Below are 22,741 nucleotides of genomic sequence, written 5' to 3'. Positions count from 1 at the left end.
CACCTATGCTAGGCAAGGTCTCCCACTGAGCTATGCCCTTCAGCACTGGGGTCCTATTTTCAAGAGAGTTAAAAGGTCCCGAGATTAAAGGTTTAGGTGTAACTGATTTACACTGTGAGCGCCTATCATAGCTTTGAAAGTATCAGTAAATCCTAACTCCCCAAAATGTACTTAACGAATCCCCTGTTGCTGAATATTGAAGTTGCTTCTTTTGCTGTCATGAGCAATGCTGTAGTAAATATTTTTGTGGCTGAATCTGCATTGCCATGTGTATTTCTTGGACCACTTGGTATGTGTGTCCTGACAGTTGTTTTTTGCCGGTCTTAGGACATGAACTCAGGGCCTAGGCTCTATCCCTGAGCTTCTTTTGCTCAAGGCTAACACTCTACCACTTGAGCCACAGTACCATTTCTAGCTTTTTCTGTGTACATGGTACTGAGGAATCAAACCCAGGGCTTTCATGCATGGTAGGCAAGCACTCTACCACTGAGCCACTTTCCTAGCTCTGTCCTAACAATTTCTATATCTTTAAATTTGTTCTGTGCTATAAACAGCAGCTGGAAGCAACCTGTCATGAAAGAGAGGTGGAGTCCCAGTGCTTATGGTGAATGGGAAGACTCCAGCCCCAAGGCCAGGACAGTCTCTTCCAGACAGCCTCTCTGGAACAATGGGGAGTCTGAGGGGGACTGGGATAGGCAGTGATGAGAAAAGTGGAGAGTAGGATGCAAAAGCATGGGTGCCTGTCCTTCAGACTGAGATGGGTAGACGGGTGCTCACACACTGGGCAGGTAGAAGTGATCCTTGGCGCGGTGCTGCAGTGAAGCCAGCTTGGACACCTGCTGTAGCTGCTGCTCGCTGGGCCGGCTGGCCGGCACACTGCTAAACAGGCCTTTCAGGTAGTCAGGCAGGACCTGCAGGGAGCAGATGTATGAGATGCTGTCAGGCAGGTATTCACTGGGGTATTCACTGGCAGTGACTGGAGACAGACAATTATAACCATGCCAGCCTTATCTCTTTGTGATATAGCTTTTTTGGCATCATAGGTAGAGCTGGGAAGGCTGTGGCTTTCAAGGCAATGAAGAAACCCCTACAGTTACATGGCAAAGTGTAGTCTTGTAAAAGGAGAGCACAAACTCTATGGTGTGCCCAAGTGTTCAATAGACAAAAGGATTTGCATCAGAATTTTTTTTTTGTCATCCTGGGGCTTGAATCTAGGGCCTGGGCACTGTCTCTGAGCTTTTTGCTCAAGGCTAGCACTCTGCCAATTGAGCCACAGCCCCACTCCTGACTGTTTCTGTTTATGTGGTACTGAGGAATCAAACCAAGGGCTTCATGCATGTTAGGCAAATACTATACCACCAAGCCATATCCCCAGCCATTTGGGGAGGGGGTCATGGGGCTTGAACTAAAGGCCTGAGTGCTGTGTCTAAGCTTTCCTGATCAAGAATAACAACATTCTGGGGCTGGGAAGGTGGCTCAGTGGTAGAGTGCTCGTCTTGCATGTATGAGGCCCTGGGTTCGATTCCTCAGCACCACATAAGCAAAAAGAAAAAAGCCGGAAGTGGTGCTGTGGCTCAAGTGGTAGAGCGCTAGCCTTGAGCTGAAGAGCTGAGGGACAGCGCCCAGGCCCAGAGTTCAGGCCCCACGACTGGACCTAAAAAAAAAAAAAAAAGAATAACAACATTCTACCACTTTGAGCCATAGCTCTACTTCTGGTTTTCTGGTGGTCAATTGGAATCAAGAGTCTCATGGACTTTCGTGCCCAGGTTTGCTTTGAACCACGATCCTCAGATCTCAGCCTCCTGAGTAGCTAGGATTACAGGCATGAGCCACCAGCTCCTGGTTTGCATAAGATTCTTTTTTTTTTTTTGGTCCGGTCGTGGGGCCTGAACTCTGGGCCTGGGTGCTGTCCCTCAGCTCTTCAGCTCAAGGTGAGTACTCTACCACTTGAGCCACAGCGCTACTTCCAGCTTTTTTCTTTTTGCTTATGTGGTGCTGAGGAATCGAACCCAGGGCCTCATGCATGCAAGGCAAGCGCTCTACCACTGAGCCACCTTCCCAGCCCCATGCATCAGATTCTTCAGTAAGACACTACCAGATGGTGTAGAGCTAGACTCCAACAGCAATCTCATGTGGCCACAAGAGCAAACTGGCTCATTCCATGCACAGGATTGCTTAAGCTTTGACACTAGTTCTCCCAAATCCCAGCTGTGGCATTTGTGGTGTCTGACTTCATGGTCTACCCCTTCCTCCAAGCAGCCCACAGGGTGTAGAGCAGCAAGAGGGCTGGGTATGCTGACCTGGTTGTAGTGCATGGTCACGTACAGCTCATTCTCAAACTTGAGTGGCTGATCCCAGAGCACTCGCCGGAACCAGAGCATGTAGCCGCCATCCACCTTTTCCATCTCTGAGGCCACGTCCAGAATATAGGCCTGGCGGCTGAGTGGGCACACATGCTGGCCTGTTAGAGAATGGAGAAGCAGGGCTGAATGAAGCACACTTGTGCACATGTGTGCACATGCACAGAGTAAATGTGCAAACCTCAACCTGCCAGACAAGCAAGATGTCACTTGAATACACCACTTCCCCCGGGCCACATCTTCCATACCACATAAACTCATTAGGGAAGCAACACCATGTGTCTTGAAGTGTTGGTCACTACAGAGGGAAGTAACTGCAATTCAAAGGTAAAGTGATGTGTCATTTTTCCCAAGGAAGGGGCCCAGGAGTGTCTTGGAGGGCAGCCTGCCTGGGTTTGGAAAGGATCTTGGATTACATTCAGGGAAAAGCTAGCTCCTTCACAGAGGAGGCTAGGGACAAACAGAAGTATAACTGGCCTCACTCAGCTCATGACAAGCCTTTCATTCAACTTCTTTCAGGCTCTCCTGGACACCTGTTTGTGGGGACAGAGTGGAAAGGCGTGGGGTCTATGCCTAGGAGAGAAGTGCAAGATGTTTCCCTGCTGCACTATTTCTTCACCATCTTACCCCTTCAGTAAAAAATTTTATCAAAGAAGGGTGGCTTGGCCGGGCGCTGGTGGCTCACGCCTGTAATCCTAGCTACTCAGGAGGCTGAGATCTGAGGAGCGCGGTTCAAAGCCAGCCTGAGCAGGAAAGACCGTGAGACTCCTATCTCCAATAAACCACCAGAAAACCGGAAGTGGCGCTGTAGCTCAAGTGGTAGAGCGCTCGCCTTGAGCTGAAGAGCTGAGGGACAGCGCCCAGGCCCAGAGTTCAAGCCCCACGACCGACAAAAAAAAAAAAAAAAAAAAAAAGAAGGGTGGCTTGGCATGAGGCAGACTGACTAGAAGGCCTTCTTCACATCCCTACAGTGTGACCTTGGGTAAGTCACTTAGCCTCTGTGGTCCCAGAGATGTCCACATCCTAATACCTAATCCAAGGGTTCTTCTAAGAGGCAGATAGAATCAGTCAGAGGAGGAGGTACAGGGATAGAGCTAGGAGAAGAAGCATTGAAAGATTCTACACTGCTGCCTTCAGATGGAAGAAGGTACCATGAGACAAGAGAAGCTTCTAGAAGGTGAAAAGGGCAAGAAAATGGATTGTCTCCAACAGCTTACAGGAGAAACACAGCCCTGACCACATTCTTATTCCAGGATTTCCGACTTTAATAATTATAAGATGGTAAATCCATGTTGTTGCAAGCCACTAAGTTTGTGATATGTTGTTGTAGCAGCCAAGGAAACTAATACTGCCTTTCTTGGCCTCGGTTTCCTTATCCATAAGTGGGAATGATAATAATCTATACAGTTGTGGTGGGAATTAAGAGATTATAGTGTAGCTCAGTGGTAGAACCCTTAACTAGCATGTATAAGGCCCTGATTTGATCCATAGCACTACAAAAAAGAGAGGAGTTTATAGTATTATAGTGTATATATATGTGTGTATACACATCTATCTGTCTATCTATCTATTTATCTTATCTATCTATCTATCTATCTGTCTATTGGTGGTGGTGGTGGTCATCGTGGGGTCTGAATTCAGGTTCTGGGAGCTGTCCCGGAGCTTTTTTGCTCAAGGCTGGCAGTCTATCACTTTAAGCCACAGCTCCAATTCATTTTCTTGTGGTTAATTGGAGATAGGAGTCTTTTTTTTTTTTTGGTTGTGGGGCTTGAACTCTGGGCCTGGGCACTGTCCCTCAACTGTTCAGCTCAAGGAGAGTGCTCTACCACTTGCGCCACAGTACCACTTCTGGTTTTTCTGATGGTTTTATTGGAGATTAGAGTCTCACAGACTTTCCTGCATGGGCTGGCTTTGAACCATGATCCTCAGATCTCAGCCTGCTGAGTAGCTAGGATTACAGGCAAGACACTGTTGCCAGGCTGAGATAAGAGTCTCATAGGGACTTTTCTGCCCTGGCTGGCTTCAAATTGCAATCCTCAGATCTTAGCCTCTTGAGTAACTAGGATCACAGGCATGAGCCACTAGCACCCAGCTTATAGTATTACATGTTTTAAACTGTGCCTGGCACATAGTAACTGCAATCAGTTATGAGGACCATCTCTTAGATGCCTTCCCCCATCCCTATGTCTCTGCTGAACTTGGCACTTAGCAGATAGTGCTGAGGGCATCTCCCTAAGATCCAAGACATAAGAGGGCTGGCTGGAGGTGGTAGGAGCTGAAGAGTTGCTGGAGGGAGGCAAGGCCATGACCTAGAGGATACATGCCACAGATGGAAGATGTCCGCTTGGGTTCCAGGAGTTCCAGGGAAGAGAGCCTGGTGAGAACTTTGGCAGCCCTTGTAGCACCAAAAGTGTCTAGAGCAAATGCTGGCATTGTAGGCTCCTGGAGGCTAGGCTTATGGATGAAGCTTCCTAGGATACAAGGATCTTAAGGACAGAGTCCTCTTACCAAGAAGGGCTGGAAAGGCCCTGAGGGACAAAGACAGGAATCAAAGAGGGTCTTGTCTTCCAGGAACTCCTAGTCTAGAAGGGGAAATAGACTAATTTAAAACAAAGAACAGGGTAAGGGAAAGGCTGAGGGGCTCAGTACACATAAAGATTCTTCCAAATGGGGATCTAGGGCTCCCTGAAAAGAGTGTGCCTTCAAGACTGGGTCTAGGACCCCACATGGCCAAAAGCCTGTAGTGAGAAGGAGCCATCATGTTTAGCCCTGTGGAATGCTCACCTTGATTGGTGACAAGGAAGATTACATATTCATCAAAGGCTTCAGGACGTGTCAAGGCCATCTCAGAACAGATCTCCTCCACCACATCCAGGGCCACCTGGGCAGGGCAGGAATGGTAAGATTGTGCCAGCCAGACCTGTCCTCTGGCCTCTTCGCCCAACCAGGAAGTGAGTGTAGTTGTCAGGTGAGCCACAGAAGCACACAACCTCCAAGGTCTTGGAGGATCAGCTTCATGTGTGTAGAGTATGCTGTTTCTGTTTCCTTTGATTCTGTCTTTGTCCCTTGTTCACAGTATAACTCTGAGCTGAGTCTTAACCTCTCAGAGGCTCGGTTTGTTCTTCTGAGAAATAGTCACCTCTTTATATCCATGGGGGACTGGTTTCAGGACACTCTGCAGACACCAGAATCCCAGTGTGCTAAAGTTCCTTATATAAATGGTATGGTATTTGAATAGAATCTACACACATCCTTCAGTAGCTTTTATTTTGGAGGCAGTATTGGGGTTTTAACATGAGGTAGAGGCTGGCACTCTACTACTTGAGCCGTGCCTCCAACCAGGCATTTTACTAGTTATTTTGAAAATAAAGTCTCATAGGCTTTTCTTTTCTTTTTTCTTTCTTTTTTTGTTGTTGTTGGTCTTGGGGCTTGAACTCTGGGCCTGGGCACTGTCCCTCAGCTCTTCAGCTCAAGACTAGCACTCTACCTTTTGTGCCACAGCGCTGACTTCCAGTTTTCTGAGTGGTTTATTGGAGATAAGAGTCTCATGGACTTCCTTGCCTCGGCTGGCTTTGAATCGTGATCCTCAGTGTCTGGCTCATAGACTTTTCTTCCCTGAACTTCAAACTACAATCCCTCAGATCTCAGGCTACAAAGTAACTACAATCACAGGTGTGAACCACCAGCACCGGGCTCTTCCATAGACTTCAAATCATCTCTTCAGTGCCTTATAATACTTAACACAATGTAAATGCTATATAAATAGTTGTCATCCAGGGCTGGAGATATAGCTCAAGTAGTAAAATGCCAGTCATGAGTCAACAAATCAAGTAAGAGTTTAGGCCTGGGTGTATACACACACACACACACACACACAAACACACACTCTTACACACTCATACAAAACACAAATCATTATTATCCTGTATTGTTTAGGGAATAGTGACAAGAAAACATCAGGCCAGGCACTGGTGGCTCACATCTGTAATTAGATACTCAGGATGCTGAGATCTGAGGATCACAGTTTGGAACCAGCCCAACTCAGCCCAAGACTTTTATAAGTCTATGAGACTTATTTCCAATTAGTTACCCAAAATGCTGGAAGTAGAGCTATAACTCAAGTGATAGAGTTCTAGCCAGTCTTGAGCAATAAAGGTAAGGGACAGCACTCAGGCCCTGAATTCCAGCTCCAGTACTGGCATGCACACACACATAAACATCTGTATGTGTTCAGTTTGGATGTAATTTTTTTTTTGTCAGTGGTAGGGCCTGAACTCTGGGCCTGGGCGCTGTCCCTCAGCTCTTCAGCTCAAGGCTAGTGCTCTACCACTTGAGCCACAGTGCCACTTCCGGCTTTTTCTGCTTATGTGGTACTGAGGAATCGAACCCAGGGCCTCATGTATGCAAGCCCTCCAAATATTTTCAATCAGAAGTTGTAAAAATTGGCAGATCTGGAGGCTCAACAGTAAGTTCCTCCTTGTGGAGCTGTGGGAGACCCCATGAGGGCCTCAGGAATCCTTGGGCTTTACCCAGTCACCCCAACCACCCCAACCATCCCCTGAAGACTGGGGTGATCCTGACCTTCTAATGCCTGCCTGCCAGTGACACCCCCTCACTTACAGTGCACGTTTTGATTTTCAGATGGCGTTCTAGACCTCCAGGAAGAAGAAAGAGCTGCCTCTTGGAACTGCGGCCTGCCTAGGGGTAGGGAGCAAGACAGAGATGAGAGACTGGGCCCTGGGATCCAGGAAGCTGTGACCCCTCTCATGGGAGACCCCAAGCCAAGGGGTCCCAGGTATGCCCATACAGTGATCTTTCTGCACCTGGACCTCACAGGACCTATCCACACACCCCAGGCAGGAAGGGCACCCTGGCAGAGGGAGAAGGGTATGGGCAGGTCTGTGTCTCCCACTCCAGACTTACCAACATAGCCCGAAGCTCCATGCTGCTTGGGAGCTCCAGGCGACCCCCGAAGCGCAAGGTCTTCTGAAGGTTCTGCTCACAGGCTTTAGCGATCCCTGTAGAGGGCAGGCAGTCAAGGCCTTGTCCAAGGTCAGCAATGGGAATAAAAGTCCTCCTCTTTCTCGAGCCATTAACTCCTTGTATTCTTTCCACAAACTGTGCAAAAGGTATTCACCCTTCCTCCTTTTGACATCTGAGGACACTGAGCTAGTGAGGGGCAGTGATTTGCCGTGGTCAGGATGGAACTGGAGTTTAAGCTCTGAATTTGAATCCATACCCTAGGTGGTTATGGCCTCATCTTACCCTGGTCTACCTATGAGCCTAGAAACAGCTATGATTCTGAGCTATTTATTGCCCAGCTGGTCTTTACCAGGATTGGGCTGGCATGACAATGCAATGTGCCTCCCATCCAGGATCCCCTGTGTTCCCAGTGCAGTGGCCCTACTTTTAGTGCTCCATGTCTCTAGGTGAACCAGACTCTCACCCTGCTTCAGGCCAAGAGTTCTAGGGTATATTTTGCTATCTTCCCCTAACTGGGAGCCCTTCCTTGAGCAGCTGGGCTTATTTATCTGTTGATCAGGGAATGTTTGTTAATTGAATCAAAGAATGATTCAGAGGCAAGGAAAATGATTTACTTTATATTTTTGTGGCTGTCATTACTATAGGCTGATAGAGGGGCTCTAGCTTTTTTCTTAGGGTCCTCAGGGTTGCTATGGAAACAAGGCTAAGAATCAGCCCATTTCTTCCATACTGCCAAGGGCAAAGGCAAAACCTTGCCACTGGCTTTGGGTCCACTGAACATCCTGACTGAGTCTCAGCAGCCAGAGAAGCACTTTCTACCATCCCCACCTCCTCCACCCTTTCTCCTTTGTGCTACATACTCCCACCTCTGGGCCTTTGTATCTACCACTCACTCCACCTGAAAATCCCTCCCACACAATCACAAACCTCCTCCAAGAGGCCTTCCCTAACCTCACCCACCACGAGATGACCCACGGCATCTATTTCCTTGGGATGTCCATGAGTGTTTAGGGAGTAGTTAACATTAGTTAGGTGATGGACTCCTCCCACCCCAGCTGCCTACCCCAGGGGCCCTAGGGCCAGGCCCCTTTGAAAGGCCAGGTTTTCTGGGTGCCTGTGGGTGCCTGCTCTGCCCCCATGTAATAGGCATATAGTCCTAGGCAAATAATCCCGACTCATGGGCTTCTCACCCTGGAAAGGCAGGCCTGGGGTCCAGCTCACATGTTGGAGGAAGCGGATGAGGTGAGGGTAGAAGACTTCAGAGCAGCTGTAGTAGGCGGCCATAATGTATAGCAGCCTCCAGCCTCGCTGGCAGCTATCCCTAGGAGCACACATACATGAGGTCACTTCACAGAGGGCCATGGCACCTGGCTTGGGGATGAGCATAAGATGACCAACTAGAATTCACACCAGGTATTAACCAATCAGCACGATGTATCCTTCATCCATTTTTCTTGGGTCAAGGATGAGCATGTGACCAAAGGGACCAATAAAGCTGGATATGGGGATCTCTGCAGCAAATATTGGGTCATTCTTGCTTTCCTTGGGTTTGTTAAGCTGGAGAAATGATTACCAGAGCTAACACATTGCTAAGCTATGAGAGAGACTGCTTTGGGATGAAGTCAACACAGAGAAAAGCAGGACCAGGAGATGGAAAAAGCATGCTTCCTAAGGATACCTGGATCCAGTATGCCTGAAGCCACTGACTTTTCAGTTGTTTGAATCAACAACTTCCCTCTATTAACCAGCCCTGAATTGGGTTTCTGTCATTGTATCCAAGAATTTGAATTTAGGCCTTAGGATTGCCACTTCACAGATAAGGGAACTAAAGCCCAGTGAGCGAAAATGGTGTGTCCCAGACCAAACGATCCTAAGAATATGTGAATAGGGAAGATGTGAGGAAGGCTGAACATGGACACTGTGGGTGGGTGGGTGGGGGAAGGTCCAGATGACTCACTGCTTGGAACTGTTGTTGTCAGTGATCTGCTTCACAATTTGGCAGTAACACTCATCTCGCATGACTTCATGGTCCTCACAAAACTGAAAGAAGGTAGGCAGTCATTTGCCAAAGTCATACCAGAAGCTATGCCACATTCCGGGTACAAAAGAACAGGAGGACTACTTGAAGATACGGCAGGCATCCCTTCTCTCTGTGGCCCACTCCTCATTTCCCTTTGGGTTATCAAAGAAGCTTCCCAAACCCATGTCTGGCTACCTTGGCTGACAAATGGGGAAACTGAGCCACAGAACAAGAAAGGGAGCATGGGACATAATCATCTGTGCTGACCTTCAGGAGGGTACAGAGCACATCCAGTTCAGTCTGGCCCTTCAGTGGAGCATCTCCCATGAACCTCATGACAGCTGCAGGAAAGACTCGTCCTATTAGGTGATGGACTCCTCCCACCCCAGCTGCCTACCCCAGGAGCCCCAGGGTCCAATCCCTCCCTGGGAGGTTGCGGCCACAGTCATCTTCTGAATGTCCAATGTCTGAGTTTGAGGAGGGGAAGAATTTAAGCACCAGAGAGGAGAGGGGACAAGCAGGGTTCCCACAGTGATACACTCCACAGTGTGCCCCCAACACACATACCTAGGAACATGTCAGTGGCCATTTTGTTGAGGCTGTTGTCACTGAATTCAATAAGTGATTCCTGGAGTGGTGTCTGTGAGGGGAGGGAGGGGCCGTGTTATAACAGAAGAGGGCCATATCTTGCTTCTTGGCTGTCCTCCTTCCCCCTTCCCTCTACTAGGGCTTGGACTCAGAACCTCTAGCTTGCTAAGCTGGCACTCTACCACTTGAGTGATGCTTCCAGTTCTGCTTTTTGCTATTATTTTGGAAATGGAGTCTTACAGACTTCTCTGACCAAGGTGGCTTTGAATCACACTATCCTCGGGCTCTCAGTTGCCTGAGTAGCTAGGATTACAGGTGTGAGCCACCTGCCAGAGTTTCCAGGCTGCACTTTGACAGAAGGGCCCACACCACAATAGGAAAAGTAAACTCAACACCAGATAAATATGCTCCTGGGGATAATCTGGCCCACAGGTCTTGAGAGCTAGAGGGTGTCACAAAAGACAGAGTTATTTGTCCCAGGGATCTTGCATCACTGTTTTACAGATGGAGAAACTGATGTTCAGGACTGGACACCTTGGTGAAGCAAAGCATGTCCTCCAGGGTTCTGGACTCCCGGTCTTCCTTGGATTTCAGCCTGAGGCCATCCCTGCAAAAGGAAGTGTGTGCTGCTGACCAGTCCTGCCTCCTAGTCTTTTCTGGGACCTCTCCTGGAGGCGTCTTCACAATAAACGGTCTCTCATCCCACCAAAAGTGGGGCCTTCTTGCCCGTCAACCAGAAACTTAAGAGGGCTGCAAGAAGCCCCAAAGAATATAGGAAACAGGATTGGGATCATCACTCACTGAGATCGCCTCTGAGGGTCTCGGAAATACTTCTGTGCAAACTCGAGCATTGTATATGGTGGGGGAGCCAAGGGGTCCTCCCCACGGTCGGCGGAGCGTGCCCTGATTAGGGGACCCTGTGGGAAAAGGACCCCATCGGCCAGTTCCTCGGCCACTCCCCCATCTTGCTCTCCTGCCCGGGCTAATTCAAGGTAACCCCTTCCAGACCATCAGGACTCAGGCAAGCAGCCGCGACCCGTCCCGTGTGTCTCCTCCAATCATGCCTGACTCCGCCTCCTTGCCATAGGCCACGCCCCGTGCGTGGGGTTGGCTGCCTCGTCGCAGTGGACCCCGCCCCTCGCTCCTTCGTTTGACCAGACGCCCCCCTCCCCTTCCCGGGTTCACTCTGCAAGCCCGACCCACCCACAGGGCCCCGCCTCATTCCAACCCACCACACTTACTGCCTGGCTGAGGTTGGTCTTCGGACCCCATCGCTCTCTGGTTGCAACCAGCTGACTGTCACCCTTCCCTAACCGCATTTGGCCACCACACGCACCACGCACACGGGTCACACATCCAGCGTGTCCTGTTCCAGGACTGGCCACACTCTTGGCTGACCTTGGTCGCATCACCTGGCAGCAACGCCTCCCCCTTTACTGGGTTCGCCTCATCAGCCCAGCCTCGACTCCCATCAGCCTCACCTCTCTCCTGCGGCCCACCTCTCGGGCTGCAGCTGTAGAAGCCACAGCAGCAGCCACCGCGGCAGCCCTGCCCCTGCCCGGCTCAGCTGGCAGCTGCAGGAAATCAGGGGCGGCGGCAGGCTGCACCAGCTCCGAAGGAAAGCGGCCCACGCGCCCGTGGATGGTCCCAAACCTCCAGCCTAAGGGAGAAGTAAGGGTCTGTTCCTTTGGGACAAAAGGGACCCTTTACAGGCACTCAGGTAGCTCTTTGATCCCTCTCTAGAGTTCTGAGATCTCATGCGATGGAACCTTTTTTGTGTTGCCTGGTGCTAGAGTTGAACTCAGGGCCTCAGGCACACAAATCAAGCACTCTTACCACTGAACCATAGACTTCAGTCCAAAGTTGTCTCTTTTTTTTGTCAGTTGTGGGGCTTGAACTCTGGGCCTGGGCACTGTCCCTCAGTTCTTCAGCTCAAGGCAAGCAGTCTACCATTTGAGCCATGCCAGGGCCACTTCCCGTTTTCTAGTGGTTTGTTGGAGATAAGAGTCTCACGGACTTTCCTGCCCTGGCTGGCTTTGAACTGTGATCCTCAGATCTCAGTCTCCTGAGTAGCTAGGATTACAGGCGTGAGACACTGGCGCCTGGCCAGTCCAAAGTTTTTGGCTTCTTTTTGTGTGTATGTGGCACTGGAGTTGTTTGAACCTAGAGCCTCCCACAGCTAGACAATCACTCTACCACCAGCCCTAGGCTTCCAGGCTCACTGTTCATCTACAGTGTGTGTAGATGAGCCCTGTGGGATATCCCCAGTGTACCCACCAAAGTCAGGGCCTCTGCGCCGGAGCTCTTCCAGGTACACCACCTTTTTTCGGACCACACAGCCGGCGCTGTAGCCTGTGGGACAGGCTCTATCAACATTTGCTTGGGAAGCCCCTCCACCAGCCTTCCTTTTTTGGTTTACCACCCTCCCGTGGCACTGACCCACACAAGGTGGCTCCAGGGGCTGCAGATGGATAATGTCACCCTTGTGGAAGGCCAACAACGCTGGGTCCTCAGGCAGGAAGTTCCTCACAGCAACCACATAGTCAGAATCCTGAGACCACCAGGAAAAGGTGAGGGACTGCAGTGCCTTAGTTCTCCTCCCAGAGGCTCAGAGCTCCTCCCAGTCCTCCCATCCTCCTCAAGGCCTCATGGAAGGGACTATCTCTAGCCAGAAGAGGGAAAGGCTTTCCAGGAAAAGCCTTGCAAGGCCTCTCACTTTTACAGAAATGGATGTCAGGGCACACTGGTGCCTTACCCACCAAACCCAAATTCTGCTTTTACTGGGTTGATAAAGTGGCTAAAAAGAGGTGAAAAACTTAGTGTCCCTGCCACCATTTTGTATATTGCTGTGCTCTAAGCCATTCTCTCTGTAGTCACTTTGCAATCACTGGGAAGGATGAGATTTGTCACTAATCAATACATCTTTATGAGGACATAAACCACCCCTAAAGAATAACAGAGCTTCCTCAGGACAGACAATCCCCAAGCAATAATGTTTATCCTGACTAGTGATGACAGCAATAACAACCTCTCTGGACCCCTCCCAAAATAAGGACCGAAGTAATGATCAACCAGACAATTCTTTGACCAGGGCTGTTTAATAATTCTACATACCCTCCCCACTTACCCTTAGTTCTTTGTCTATAAAACCTAAAGCTGGCTAAAGATAAAATGAAGTACTATCTTCCCATGGCTGCCATATAATAAATCTTTCTCTACCTTTTACCACCTTCTCTTTAAGGGCGAGTGGCTGGAGTTTGGGCCTGGGGTTTAAAAACTGCAGTTACATTCCCACTCTGAGGTCTCCCAGACAGATGCTTAGGCCAGGGGCTGCCTAGTCAGGGCTGGGGATGGACAGAGACAGAGTTGCAGCAGTACTGTGGTGGTGGGACCATTTCCAGGAGCTTAGAGGAGGTGCTAGGCCATACTGCTGAGGCCAGATATGGGTAAGTGCTGAAGGAACAGGCAGAAGCAGGAGAGGCCTGCTGGCTAAAAGATTTAACCTGAAAAAGTATGCTGATGTCTACCAATTCAGCAGATCCTGAGACACATAGACAGACAGACAGACAGACAGACACACACACAGACACATACACAGAGTATAGAGTGCACTGTGCTGGGATATCTGTGTGTGTGTGTGGGTGCGTGTGCGTGTGCGTGTGTGTGTGTGTCTCCATGGCTCCAGGCAGCGGGGGGGTGGGGGGCGCAGTCCTTACCTTCTTCAGCTCCAGAATGAAGTCATCTACCAGAGTCTTGACCTGGTGAGCTCGAGCTGAGAAGAGGATGACCTTCTCACTGGCCAGGTTGAACTCTAGCATGTTCTGCGAGGGCATGGTCACAAACAGGATATCTGCAAAGCTGAAGGGTGGGAAGTGGTATGAGGGCATTACCCCCCACTAGAGTGATGTCCTCCCCTACTTACTGTGTTCCTTCTGATCCTACTCTGTCCCATCTCCCAAAGCCCAGCCCTACCCTGGGACTGCCTGCCTCCATCTCTGGCCTTTGGTGTGTGGATTCTGCTCATCTCCTACCACTCTTTGAACCAATGCTCCAACCTCTCAGATTTTGCCCATACAAATCTGTGATTCATTGAGCAAATTCTCTCCAACTTCCAAAGCAAGGAGCTTTCATTCAACTGGTGATGAAGGCTCTTCCTGACCATGTTGGAAGAGACAAAAGGGACCATAGCAGGGACAGAGTCTGGGGACTCAGTAAAGACTCTAGATAGAGCTTGGCTCCTCTCCCAGCTGTCTTGGGACTCAGCATTCCCCCCTGTCCTCTACCTCCCTGCACAGAGCTCTGAAAGTAGGGCTAGTATGTAATTGTGAGAGACAAGGAAGGTTAATGGGCTCCTAGCTCAATCACTTCCTGTCTATGTGACTAGAGACAGGCAACTTCTCTAAGCCTCCGTTTTCCATCTCTAATAAGACTTGGCACAGAGCTGGACACATCATAGGTATTTGGTAAGCAGCTCTGGACAGAATGAGAAAACACTAGCCCCAGTCTGTGCCCTAGCTCTACTCACACCCAAGTGCTGGTCACCTGTACGCACGCAGAACTCGCAGCTCCCCGCTGGCTTCCCGGCTGCCCTTGATCATTCGCAGGAGTTTGATGCCCGTGTGGGACACAGCCAGGATCTGCACACCAGTGCCCACACTACCCTGGGGTGAGGATGAAGGGCAGGTGAGAGGCCTTTTAGCCTCAGCTCTGAGTGTTGTGGCAGGCAGGGAGGCACAGACAGGGGCCTCGCACCGTAGCAGGGAAGAGTCGGGAGAAGTACACTTCCCAGCTGTCTCGGGCAATGCTGACAACAGCCCGCTTCACACTCTCTGTTACCAGAGGCCGCTGTGTGTCCATCTGATTCTGGGCTAAGATAGAGGCCAGGTCTCGTCAGGATCCTCTGCCAACCCACATGTCAGGGAGATCTGGGAGACAGGCTGCTACTAGCAAGAAAACATCTGAACAACATCTGTCCCAGGAAGCTGAGAGTCAGAGATGGACAAGATGGTCAGAGTATATCTACATAGCAGGTATTGCTGACCTCAAACATGCACCCAGGCATGGAAGAGGCCAGAAGTGGAGTAAGGAAGGGCATGTGTGGAGGTAAATGTAAATGGCTGTGTCCACTCAGCCTCCCTCTAGAAAAGGGCCATCCAGAGCTCTGGCTAATTGCTCAATCAGCACCCTTCCCCTCACCCCTCATCCCTGAGATACCAAAGAATGCCTTCATCCTGAGCCTCTCATCTTCAGAAATACGGAGGCAGGCCTCAGACAGTGTGTCGTGCAGTATCTGCAGGAACAGACCATAATGCACGTTGGGAGGGTGGAGCTAGGTGGCTCAGTGAGAAACCCAGGTTGGACTGTCAGAGGGAGTGGTGGGGGCAGGGTCCATTCTGCAGTACTGCGGTCAACTGTAAGCCGGGTCACCTCTAGAAAAAGAGCTCACTTGCCAGAACCTTCTCATCTCTCTTCACCTTTATACTCCTTCCTAACCTTCCTAAGTATCAATTTCCTTAACTATCCAGTGGAGAACTCAGACTTGACTTCTGGGCCCTTCCTCAGCTTAGACAAATTGGGATTCTAAGTAAGACTGAGTTGTGGGTTCAGTGACCTTGATCATGGGAATGAAGACTTAGTAAGAGAACTCTGCACCTTTGAGGTCCCCAAACCAGACTGCAGAAGAGAATGTGCAACTAGAGTAGATGGCCATTGTCCTGATGAGAACAGTAAAGCCAAAGAGGAAGAGGGGGCTCACCTGCCGGAACAGGAGGTCAAGCTGCACAGGGTGGCTGTAGCTGTCCTTAGGGTAAAACACCTGCAGGGATCGGGATTCAATAGGTGTCACTTTGTACCTAGCCCCATCTCCTAGATGCATCCCTATTCTATACCAGCCCTGCCCCTGGCACTGACTCCATTCCTAACTTCAACCCTACATATTTCATTTTCCTGGGTCTGTCCTGGGGCTCTCCTGGACCCCCTCGGTCCTCATTCAGCCCGTGCATCAGATGGGCTTGGCCTGGTACCTCTTTACGCAGGAAGATCCGCCAGGGGGCGTCCTGGTAGCCATAGAAGTTGGGGTTGAAGGGACGGTGCAGCTGTGTCTGCACAGGTTCCTCTGGGGGCTCCAGTGACCGACAAGGCAGCACTGGTGAGAGCACGGGACAAGAAAGGCATTTCAGGACCAAGTGGAAGAGGTAAGGCCAGTTAGGAGGGAACAGAGGGCAGATTGTCTAACCACTCACGGGCTCACTCATAAACCCAGCCCTTTATTCATGGCTTACAGCCTATGCTGGGAAACCCAAAGCTCTTAGTGCTAGGAGCTAGGACAGAAGTATGACAGGATGATTCAGGAAAGAAGACTGGGGGGAGGTGGGGCTGATATGCCTTCTGTCCAGGTGGTCTAAGCAAGCCTCCCTGAAGAGGTGGCATTTGAACCAATACCTGGATGACGAGAAGGGACCAAGCATGAAGGTTGTATGGACAGAGGGGTCGGTCTGGGCAAAGGGACAGCAGCAGGCTGCTGGGTTTTAGTCGTAATAAAGGACAGCAGGGTGGGCCTGGCCTAAGTAGATGATTTAAGTGTTAGTACTATGACATTAGCATCCACATAACATATATTCATGGGCTTAGGGACATCGAACAATGTCATCCACACACACAGTCTCCCCTGTGCTCACAGATTTGCTCATATTCCGGGACTCCTGTCTGCTCACCCCTCCCTCCCAGCCCTCACCTGGAGTGGGCCCCATGGATGGCCTTGGGACGCTGGTCACTGGCTTCACTAGGGCCACCGCCTCTCTGGATACCTGTCCAACCCCAAACAGAGTATTCAGGTGAGCCCTGTGAAGCAGCCAGCAGCAGGGCCACAGCTGATCGGACGTAGGGGTAGTGGGGGGGTGGGGGGAACTGTTTCCAAAGCCACATCTTTGTCCTTTGGGCCCATCCCTACCTACCCTCACCTGAGTGCCAGGTGCTGCAGCCAAGTGAGTCATCTGCCCCTTTAGGATCATCAGTGCCTCCTCATGGGGGTCTGGTCGCTTCATGAACATCTTCCCACCATCCTTCCTAGCAGGCAAAACATGATGGATTGGACACTGAATCATCTCTCTGTCCCCACCACAAGGATGGGGCGGGGGGGGGGGGAGGATGTCTGCTAAATTCTGTTTCCCCCACCTAATTCTAAAGTAAAACCCAGAGAAAAGCAGAGACTGGTCACATCGCACAAGTAAGACCATCCAGCCTTGGCCTCTCTTTTCCCCTAGGGCTCATCTGGACTCATTGGCATACATGGCCCCTGGCGGAAGGAGCTGGCTAGGGCTCTGTGAGAAATAGCAGGGACTAGCCCGTGGGAGGCGTGGGGGGCAGGCGGGTGCCCACCTGAGGGCCTCGGGACGGCCTCCCCGGGGGGGCTGCTGGTACTGCCTGACAATGTTCCTGATCTGCTGTGTGGGTTGCGGGAAATGCTCAGAGTTGAGCGTAGAGTAGCGGACCAGCTCTGAGGAACCTGTGGGCCAAGGGGTAAGGGGTGAAGTTTGGGTGCAGAATAAAGCCACAAAGCCACAGTCACATACCCCCAATCCTGCCTGGGAAGCCCCCACCCCGCCCCGATCCTCCATACTGGGGTGGTCACTCACTGTTTTCTGGAGAGGCCTGGTCTTGAGCTAGAATGGGGACAGCCACAGGTTTGGTGGGGGACCTTGGGGCCTTGGCTGGAGGGACTGAGGCCAAGGGCTGTGGAGAGGGGCGCAGGAGGACAGGCTTGGCTGGGGGGCCGGTACCTACAAACTTCGGCCGGGCCTCTGGAGCTAAGGGCTTCTGCAAAAAGCAGGACATGAGGTAGGTCACCATGAATAAACTAGCCTGCTCTCAAGGACCCTGAATCTTCTCAAGGTGGACCGTGGGGCTCCTGGGCTCAGAGAGGTACAATGATGCCCTGGAGCAGCACAGCAGTCCATCATGGCTGCCATCTCTAGACAACCCCTCACCTTGGGTGGGCCCAGCTCACCTCTGGGGGCAAGGGTCTTGGGGCAGGACTCAGGGGCTGCTGCTGGAGCGCCATGGCCTGCAGCGTCATCTCTCGGGCCTGAGGAGAGGGGGTGGGTGACCAGGGAGGTCTATCACGGCCCTCCCTCCTGCTGGTGTTCCCCTCCCCCGTCACTCACCAGTAGCACGGCTTGTTTGTGGATGTAGGCTTGCTGCAGAGCCAGCGTAGAGGCATCCAGACCTGGGACTGAGGGTACAAGTCAGAGGGGCATAGATAGGCACTGGATAGGCAGGAAGTCAAAATTCCCTCCTGCCCGCCTTCTTCTCACACCTCTCCCCAACCCCAGAGCCACCCTGAGGAGGCACTGACTTGGCTTTGGCTTGGGCTCTGGGGGTCTCTTGAGGGTGTCCTCAGTACTGCTGCTGCTGCCTCCGCTGGGCTGGCCTCCACCTTTCATGCGGTAAGCGATGGCTGTTGGCTTCTCCAGTTCCTGGAAGAGCAATGACAGACTCACTGCTGTTCTCCTGAGGGACCATGGTAACAGGTACCTGACACCTTCCTCCACCCCCAACCAAGCGTCTACTCTATGCCCTGCTTTTACTCAGTCCGACCTATTCCCCCCCACCCCCAGCTTCTAGCCCCAAACCCTGCCACAGAGTAGTCAACAGAGCCTCAAAGAGGGCTGTATTTGTGGGCTGGGAAGGTGGCTCAGTGGTAGAGCGCTTGCCTTGCATGCTCAAGGCCCTGGGTTCGATTCCTCAGCACCACATAAGCAAAAAGAAAAAAGCCAGAAGTGGCGCTGTGGCTCAAGTGGTAGAGTGCTAGCCTTGAGCTGAAGAGCTGAGGGCCAGCGCCCAGACCCAGAGTTCAGGCCCCACGACCGGACCCCCCCCCAAAAAAAAAGAGGGCTGTATTTTTGCCCAGGGCCTCATGGGGGTGCTCTTAAGATCTAGGACCCCCCCACAAAGTGAGGGCCGGCTTCCATCAGAGGACATGACAAAAGTCTGACTTCTAGCCCTGGGTTCTTACAGGGCATCTGGGAATATGTCCAGCTGCCCTAGAAGAGCCCAGGCTTTTCCTGTTCCCAGCCGAGACCCAGATGGGACACACGGCCCGCAGTCCTGGCTGTGAGAAGTTCCTGTGTCATTCTGGGCCTTGGTGTGTGCACACCAAGTCAGTCGAAAGTCCCAACGGTCATCCCAACCCCATCCCTACCGTATCCCCGCAGGACAGCACGGGGTCGAAGAGGCTGTCCAGGTAGCAGTCCAGCCCCCTGGGGGGCACAATGGGCTCTCCCAGGCTGTCCATGTCTAGTGGGGGAGGGGGAAGCACATAAAGTCAAGTCCAGTTCTCCTGCTGGTTCCTACCCCAACACTCCCCCAAGTTCCTTTCCTACCAGAGACAGCAGCCACGGCTGGCTGATCTTGGTGGGTTGCCGCCCCTCTCTGGGTCTCAGTCTCTCCATCTGCACTGGCTTCATTGTGGCTGCAGTACCCATCGGAGTCAGGTGCTCGGTGTGCATGACTCTGGGGCTGGGGCCTAATAGGTGTGTCTTCATCAGAGTCCCAGCTCCCAAACACCCTGGGGGAGAGGGGAGCATACAGCAGCTGATCTCCAGGGATCCGGCTCAGAACCCTCTTCCCCTGGAATTGTGACTTTCTCCACTTAAGAGATAGGATCACCAGACACAGTGGCTCATGCCACTTACTCTGGAGTGTAAGGGGACAGGATCACTTGAGCCCAGGAGTTTGGGGCCTGCCTAGACAACATAGCAAGACCTCCATTCAACAAAACAAAAGTCAGGTGCTGGTGGCTCATGCCTGCAATCCCAGCTACTCAGGAGTCTGAGACCTGAGGATCACAATATGAAGCCAAGCTGGGGCAGAAAAGGCCATGAGATGCCTATCACCAATTAATCAGCAAAAAGTCAGAAGTTGAGCCCCAGCCCTGAGCAATAAAAGCTAAACAAGAGTACAAGGGCCGGGCGCCGGTGGCTCACACCTGTAATCCTAGCTACTCAGGAGGCTGAGATCTGAGGATCGCAGTTCAAAGCCAGCTCGGGCAGGAAAGTCCATGAGACTCTTATCTCCAATAAAACCACTCGAAAACCAGAAGAAGTGGTGCTGTGGCTCAAGTGGTAGAGTGCTCGCCTTGAGCTGAAAAGCGCAGGGACAGCGCCCAAGCCCAGAGTTCAAGCCCCACAACCGAACAAAAAACAAAAACAAAAACAAGAGTGCAAGGTCCTGAATTCAAAGCTCCAGGACCAGCATTAAACACATAACTAAGCAAACCCTCAGAAGTCAGCCTGGCGCAGCAGCTGGGACAGGTAGGTCATGGTGGGGGTGAGGTAGGGGGAGAGGGGGAGGAGGAAGCTGTTTGTGAGGGTTAGGTTGGTTAGCTACATACACTCTGGGGTCTCCCCTGCTGGCCACAGGCCCTTCTGTGCCCACGATGAAGTAAGACTTCTGTCTCGGGAAGTCCCTGAGTAGCTCCAGGTCCGACACTAGGTCGAGCACGTAGTCATGGCCAGCCAGCTCCGTCCACTGCAGTCCATTCTTCATGGCTACTGTCCAGCCCCGCCAGCCGTCAGCCAGCCCCCTGGTGACAGCGTATGGAGGAATAAGAATGAGAGATGAAGCCACTGGGCATGGTCTGGGAGTCCCTGGGATCAGAGTAATCCTCTAAGACCACCCCCTTGAGGATGTGGCCCCCTGTTCCTTCCTCCCTTCTTCCTAGGCTTTAAGGGGGAGCTGGGTAGGGTGTTCTAGAAGCCCACCTGTGTCTCAGAATGTCTCCAGCCACCTCTTCCCCTGTACTCCAGGAGTGCACTGGGCAGGAAATGTGGTCACCTGGGATGTAGCAGGTGTTGAGCTCAGTATAGATCAACTGCAGGCCCGTCTTGCTGGCTTCTGGGCCTGCTCCTTGCTCCTCCATCTCCCTTTGGATTCTTAAACTTGTTCTGGAGCCTGTATATGCACCCTCACTACCGGGCTTTCCAGCTCAACACACTGACTTCCCTGCAGGCCCCTCCCCTGCCCCACCACCTCCCCTGGCTCCCATAGACCCACGCTGCCCCTTTATGAAGGGGGAAGGGAGGCTGGCAGGAGAGCAGGATGAGGCAGCATACCATTGAAGCAGCTCACGTCCAGTGCCATGCTGGCCTTTTCATGGATAGTGATCCACTCAAGCTGGGTTGGGGGGAAGGTGCGGGCAGCCCCTGAGCCCTGTTGCTGGGCCCAGCCCATGGCATGCATGAGGCGGTGCTGACACACAGCCTGAAAGCCATTCCGTCCATAATCAGACACAAACCTGATGGGTGGGAGTTGGAGTCTGAGGGAGGCCCAAGCTAGCCTAGGCTAGGCTACAGCTCTAGGCCTCAGGTGAATTCATTAAAGGGGCCCAAAGCCTAGAAATAGAGTTCTAAGGCTAGCCCATAAAAGGATCTCAGGCTGGGCACAGTGGTTCATGTCTGTAATCTCAGCTACTTGGGAGACAGAGATCAGAGGCTAGCCTGGGCAAAAGTTTGTGAGACCCTGTATCAACCAATCAGAGTTTGGTATAGTGGTACATTCCTGTCATTCCATCTGCTCTGGATTGTGCATCAATCTGGTCTGGGCAAAAATGAGACACCATTTGAAAAATAACTAAAGAAAAAAAAGGGCTGGGAGTATGGATCAAGTGAGCGATCACCTGCCTAGCAAGTGCAAGGTCCTAAGTTCAAACCCTAGTATTGCCAAAGAAAAGAAAAGAAAGAAGGAAGGAAACAAAGAAAAAGAAAGGAAGGAAGGAAATGAAAAGGATCTCAAACTATCCCAGAGTCCATAGCCAAACTGAAAAGATCCCAGGCTAGCTCAGAAGTATCACAGGCCACCACAGACATTCAAATATAGCCCAAGAAGGCCCCAATTATTGCAGCACAATTTCATTGTCAGAGTAGAGTCTGAAGCCAGAGGTGGGAAAGCACCTGACCTGGGGAACTCTGCCCTCCTCCTTTCTTCAGGCAGTCCTGAGTGATCTGCCCACATTAGTCTTGCTTTCTAGTTTTCATTCACATGAGAGATGGCTGTGAGGTTCAACCACATCCAGGACCAATGAGCCTGTCCTTTCCAGGCAAGCCCTCCTCGTGCCTCCCGCCTGCTATGAGGGAGCCAGAGCCCACAGACAAAGGAAGGCCCAGACCAGCAGGCAGAAGCCCTGCCCTGCTGCCACAAGACTAAGGCGTGGATACCTGCTGAGGGCGGGTCTGAACACCCTCTAGCTCATAGCCACCCTATCAGATGGAGGCTATTACCATCCCTGAGTTATAGAGGAGAAACAGTTTCAGAGAAGGGCAGTACTGGACCCCAGGCTGCACAACAGAGCCAGACTCCAACCCAGCTCCTCTTCTTGGTCTCGCCCAACAGCAGGGCCATAGCGTTATCATCACGTGGTAATGCCTACTTGGCATTGACCGGGCATGATGGCTTTATTCACCCTTTACATCCTCATAATAGCCTATGACATAGTTACTATCATCCTCCTCATTTTATGGGTGATGTCCAGAGAGGCGAAGTAATTTGCTTGAGGTCACACAGCTGTACTGTGATTTGAACCCTGACTGTCCATGTTCCTAGTGTTCTGCTATACTCTAAGACTAAAGAGCTCAATGCACGTTTCCAGCTTCCCCACGTCCTTCATCCAGTCTGTCCTGATTCTTCCTCTCCCTGCTTTTCTTCCCATTCCAGGCTCACTGGGAAGACTACTCAGCCCTTGGCCACTTCTAAGGCCTAAGCCGCCTTCCACCTGGAAATGCCCTCCGGGCCTGAC

The 22,741-nt window shown here is 51.6% G+C and overlaps 1 protein-coding gene across 1 annotated transcript in view; it reads right to left on the bottom strand.

Moving 5' to 3' along the window:
- Myo15a (myosin XVA) overlaps positions 1–22,741 on the bottom strand; it is a 52,593-nt gene that overhangs the window by 6,400 nt on the left and 23,452 nt on the right. Inside the window, exons 29-60 of the mRNA XM_070026785.1 lie at positions 21,063–21,244; positions 20,712–20,784; positions 20,342–20,533; positions 19,332–19,516; positions 19,151–19,245; positions 18,305–18,425; positions 18,114–18,181; positions 17,957–18,034; positions 17,586–17,766; positions 17,329–17,455; positions 16,911–17,016; positions 16,685–16,757; positions 15,975–16,096; positions 15,707–15,766; positions 15,166–15,241; positions 14,704–14,819; positions 14,494–14,612; positions 13,668–13,809; positions 12,391–12,502; positions 12,229–12,303; positions 11,433–11,611; positions 10,753–10,868; positions 10,486–10,558; positions 9,931–10,003; positions 9,631–9,704; positions 9,301–9,383; positions 8,534–8,664; positions 7,284–7,378; positions 6,981–7,058; positions 5,145–5,241; positions 2,301–2,461; positions 778–911 (exon numbers count right to left, since the gene is read on the bottom strand). Of these exons, the coding sequence (XP_069882886.1) occupies positions 778–911; positions 2,301–2,461; positions 5,145–5,241; positions 6,981–7,058; positions 7,284–7,378; positions 8,534–8,664; positions 9,301–9,383; positions 9,631–9,704; positions 9,931–10,003; positions 10,486–10,558; positions 10,753–10,868; positions 11,433–11,611; positions 12,229–12,303; positions 12,391–12,502; positions 13,668–13,809; positions 14,494–14,612; positions 14,704–14,819; positions 15,166–15,241; positions 15,707–15,766; positions 15,975–16,096; positions 16,685–16,757; positions 16,911–17,016; positions 17,329–17,455; positions 17,586–17,766; positions 17,957–18,034; positions 18,114–18,181; positions 18,305–18,425; positions 19,151–19,245; positions 19,332–19,516; positions 20,342–20,533; positions 20,712–20,784; positions 21,063–21,244 (3,597 nt within the window). The remainder of the gene's footprint in view (positions 1–777; positions 912–2,300; positions 2,462–5,144; positions 5,242–6,980; positions 7,059–7,283; positions 7,379–8,533; positions 8,665–9,300; positions 9,384–9,630; positions 9,705–9,930; positions 10,004–10,485; positions 10,559–10,752; positions 10,869–11,432; positions 11,612–12,228; positions 12,304–12,390; positions 12,503–13,667; positions 13,810–14,493; positions 14,613–14,703; positions 14,820–15,165; positions 15,242–15,706; positions 15,767–15,974; positions 16,097–16,684; positions 16,758–16,910; positions 17,017–17,328; positions 17,456–17,585; positions 17,767–17,956; positions 18,035–18,113; positions 18,182–18,304; positions 18,426–19,150; positions 19,246–19,331; positions 19,517–20,341; positions 20,534–20,711; positions 20,785–21,062; positions 21,245–22,741) is intronic.

Source organism: Dipodomys merriami, unplaced genomic scaffold, assembly GCF_024711535.1.
Source record: "Dipodomys merriami isolate MVZ:Mamm:240054 unplaced genomic scaffold, mDipMer1.0.p SCAF_19, whole genome shotgun sequence".
In the NCBI taxonomy this organism is placed as follows: domain Eukaryota; kingdom Metazoa; phylum Chordata; class Mammalia; order Rodentia; family Heteromyidae; genus Dipodomys; species Dipodomys merriami.
The sequence above is the reverse complement of the archived record's forward strand: the minus strand, read 5'-3'. Positions and strand labels throughout refer to the sequence as shown.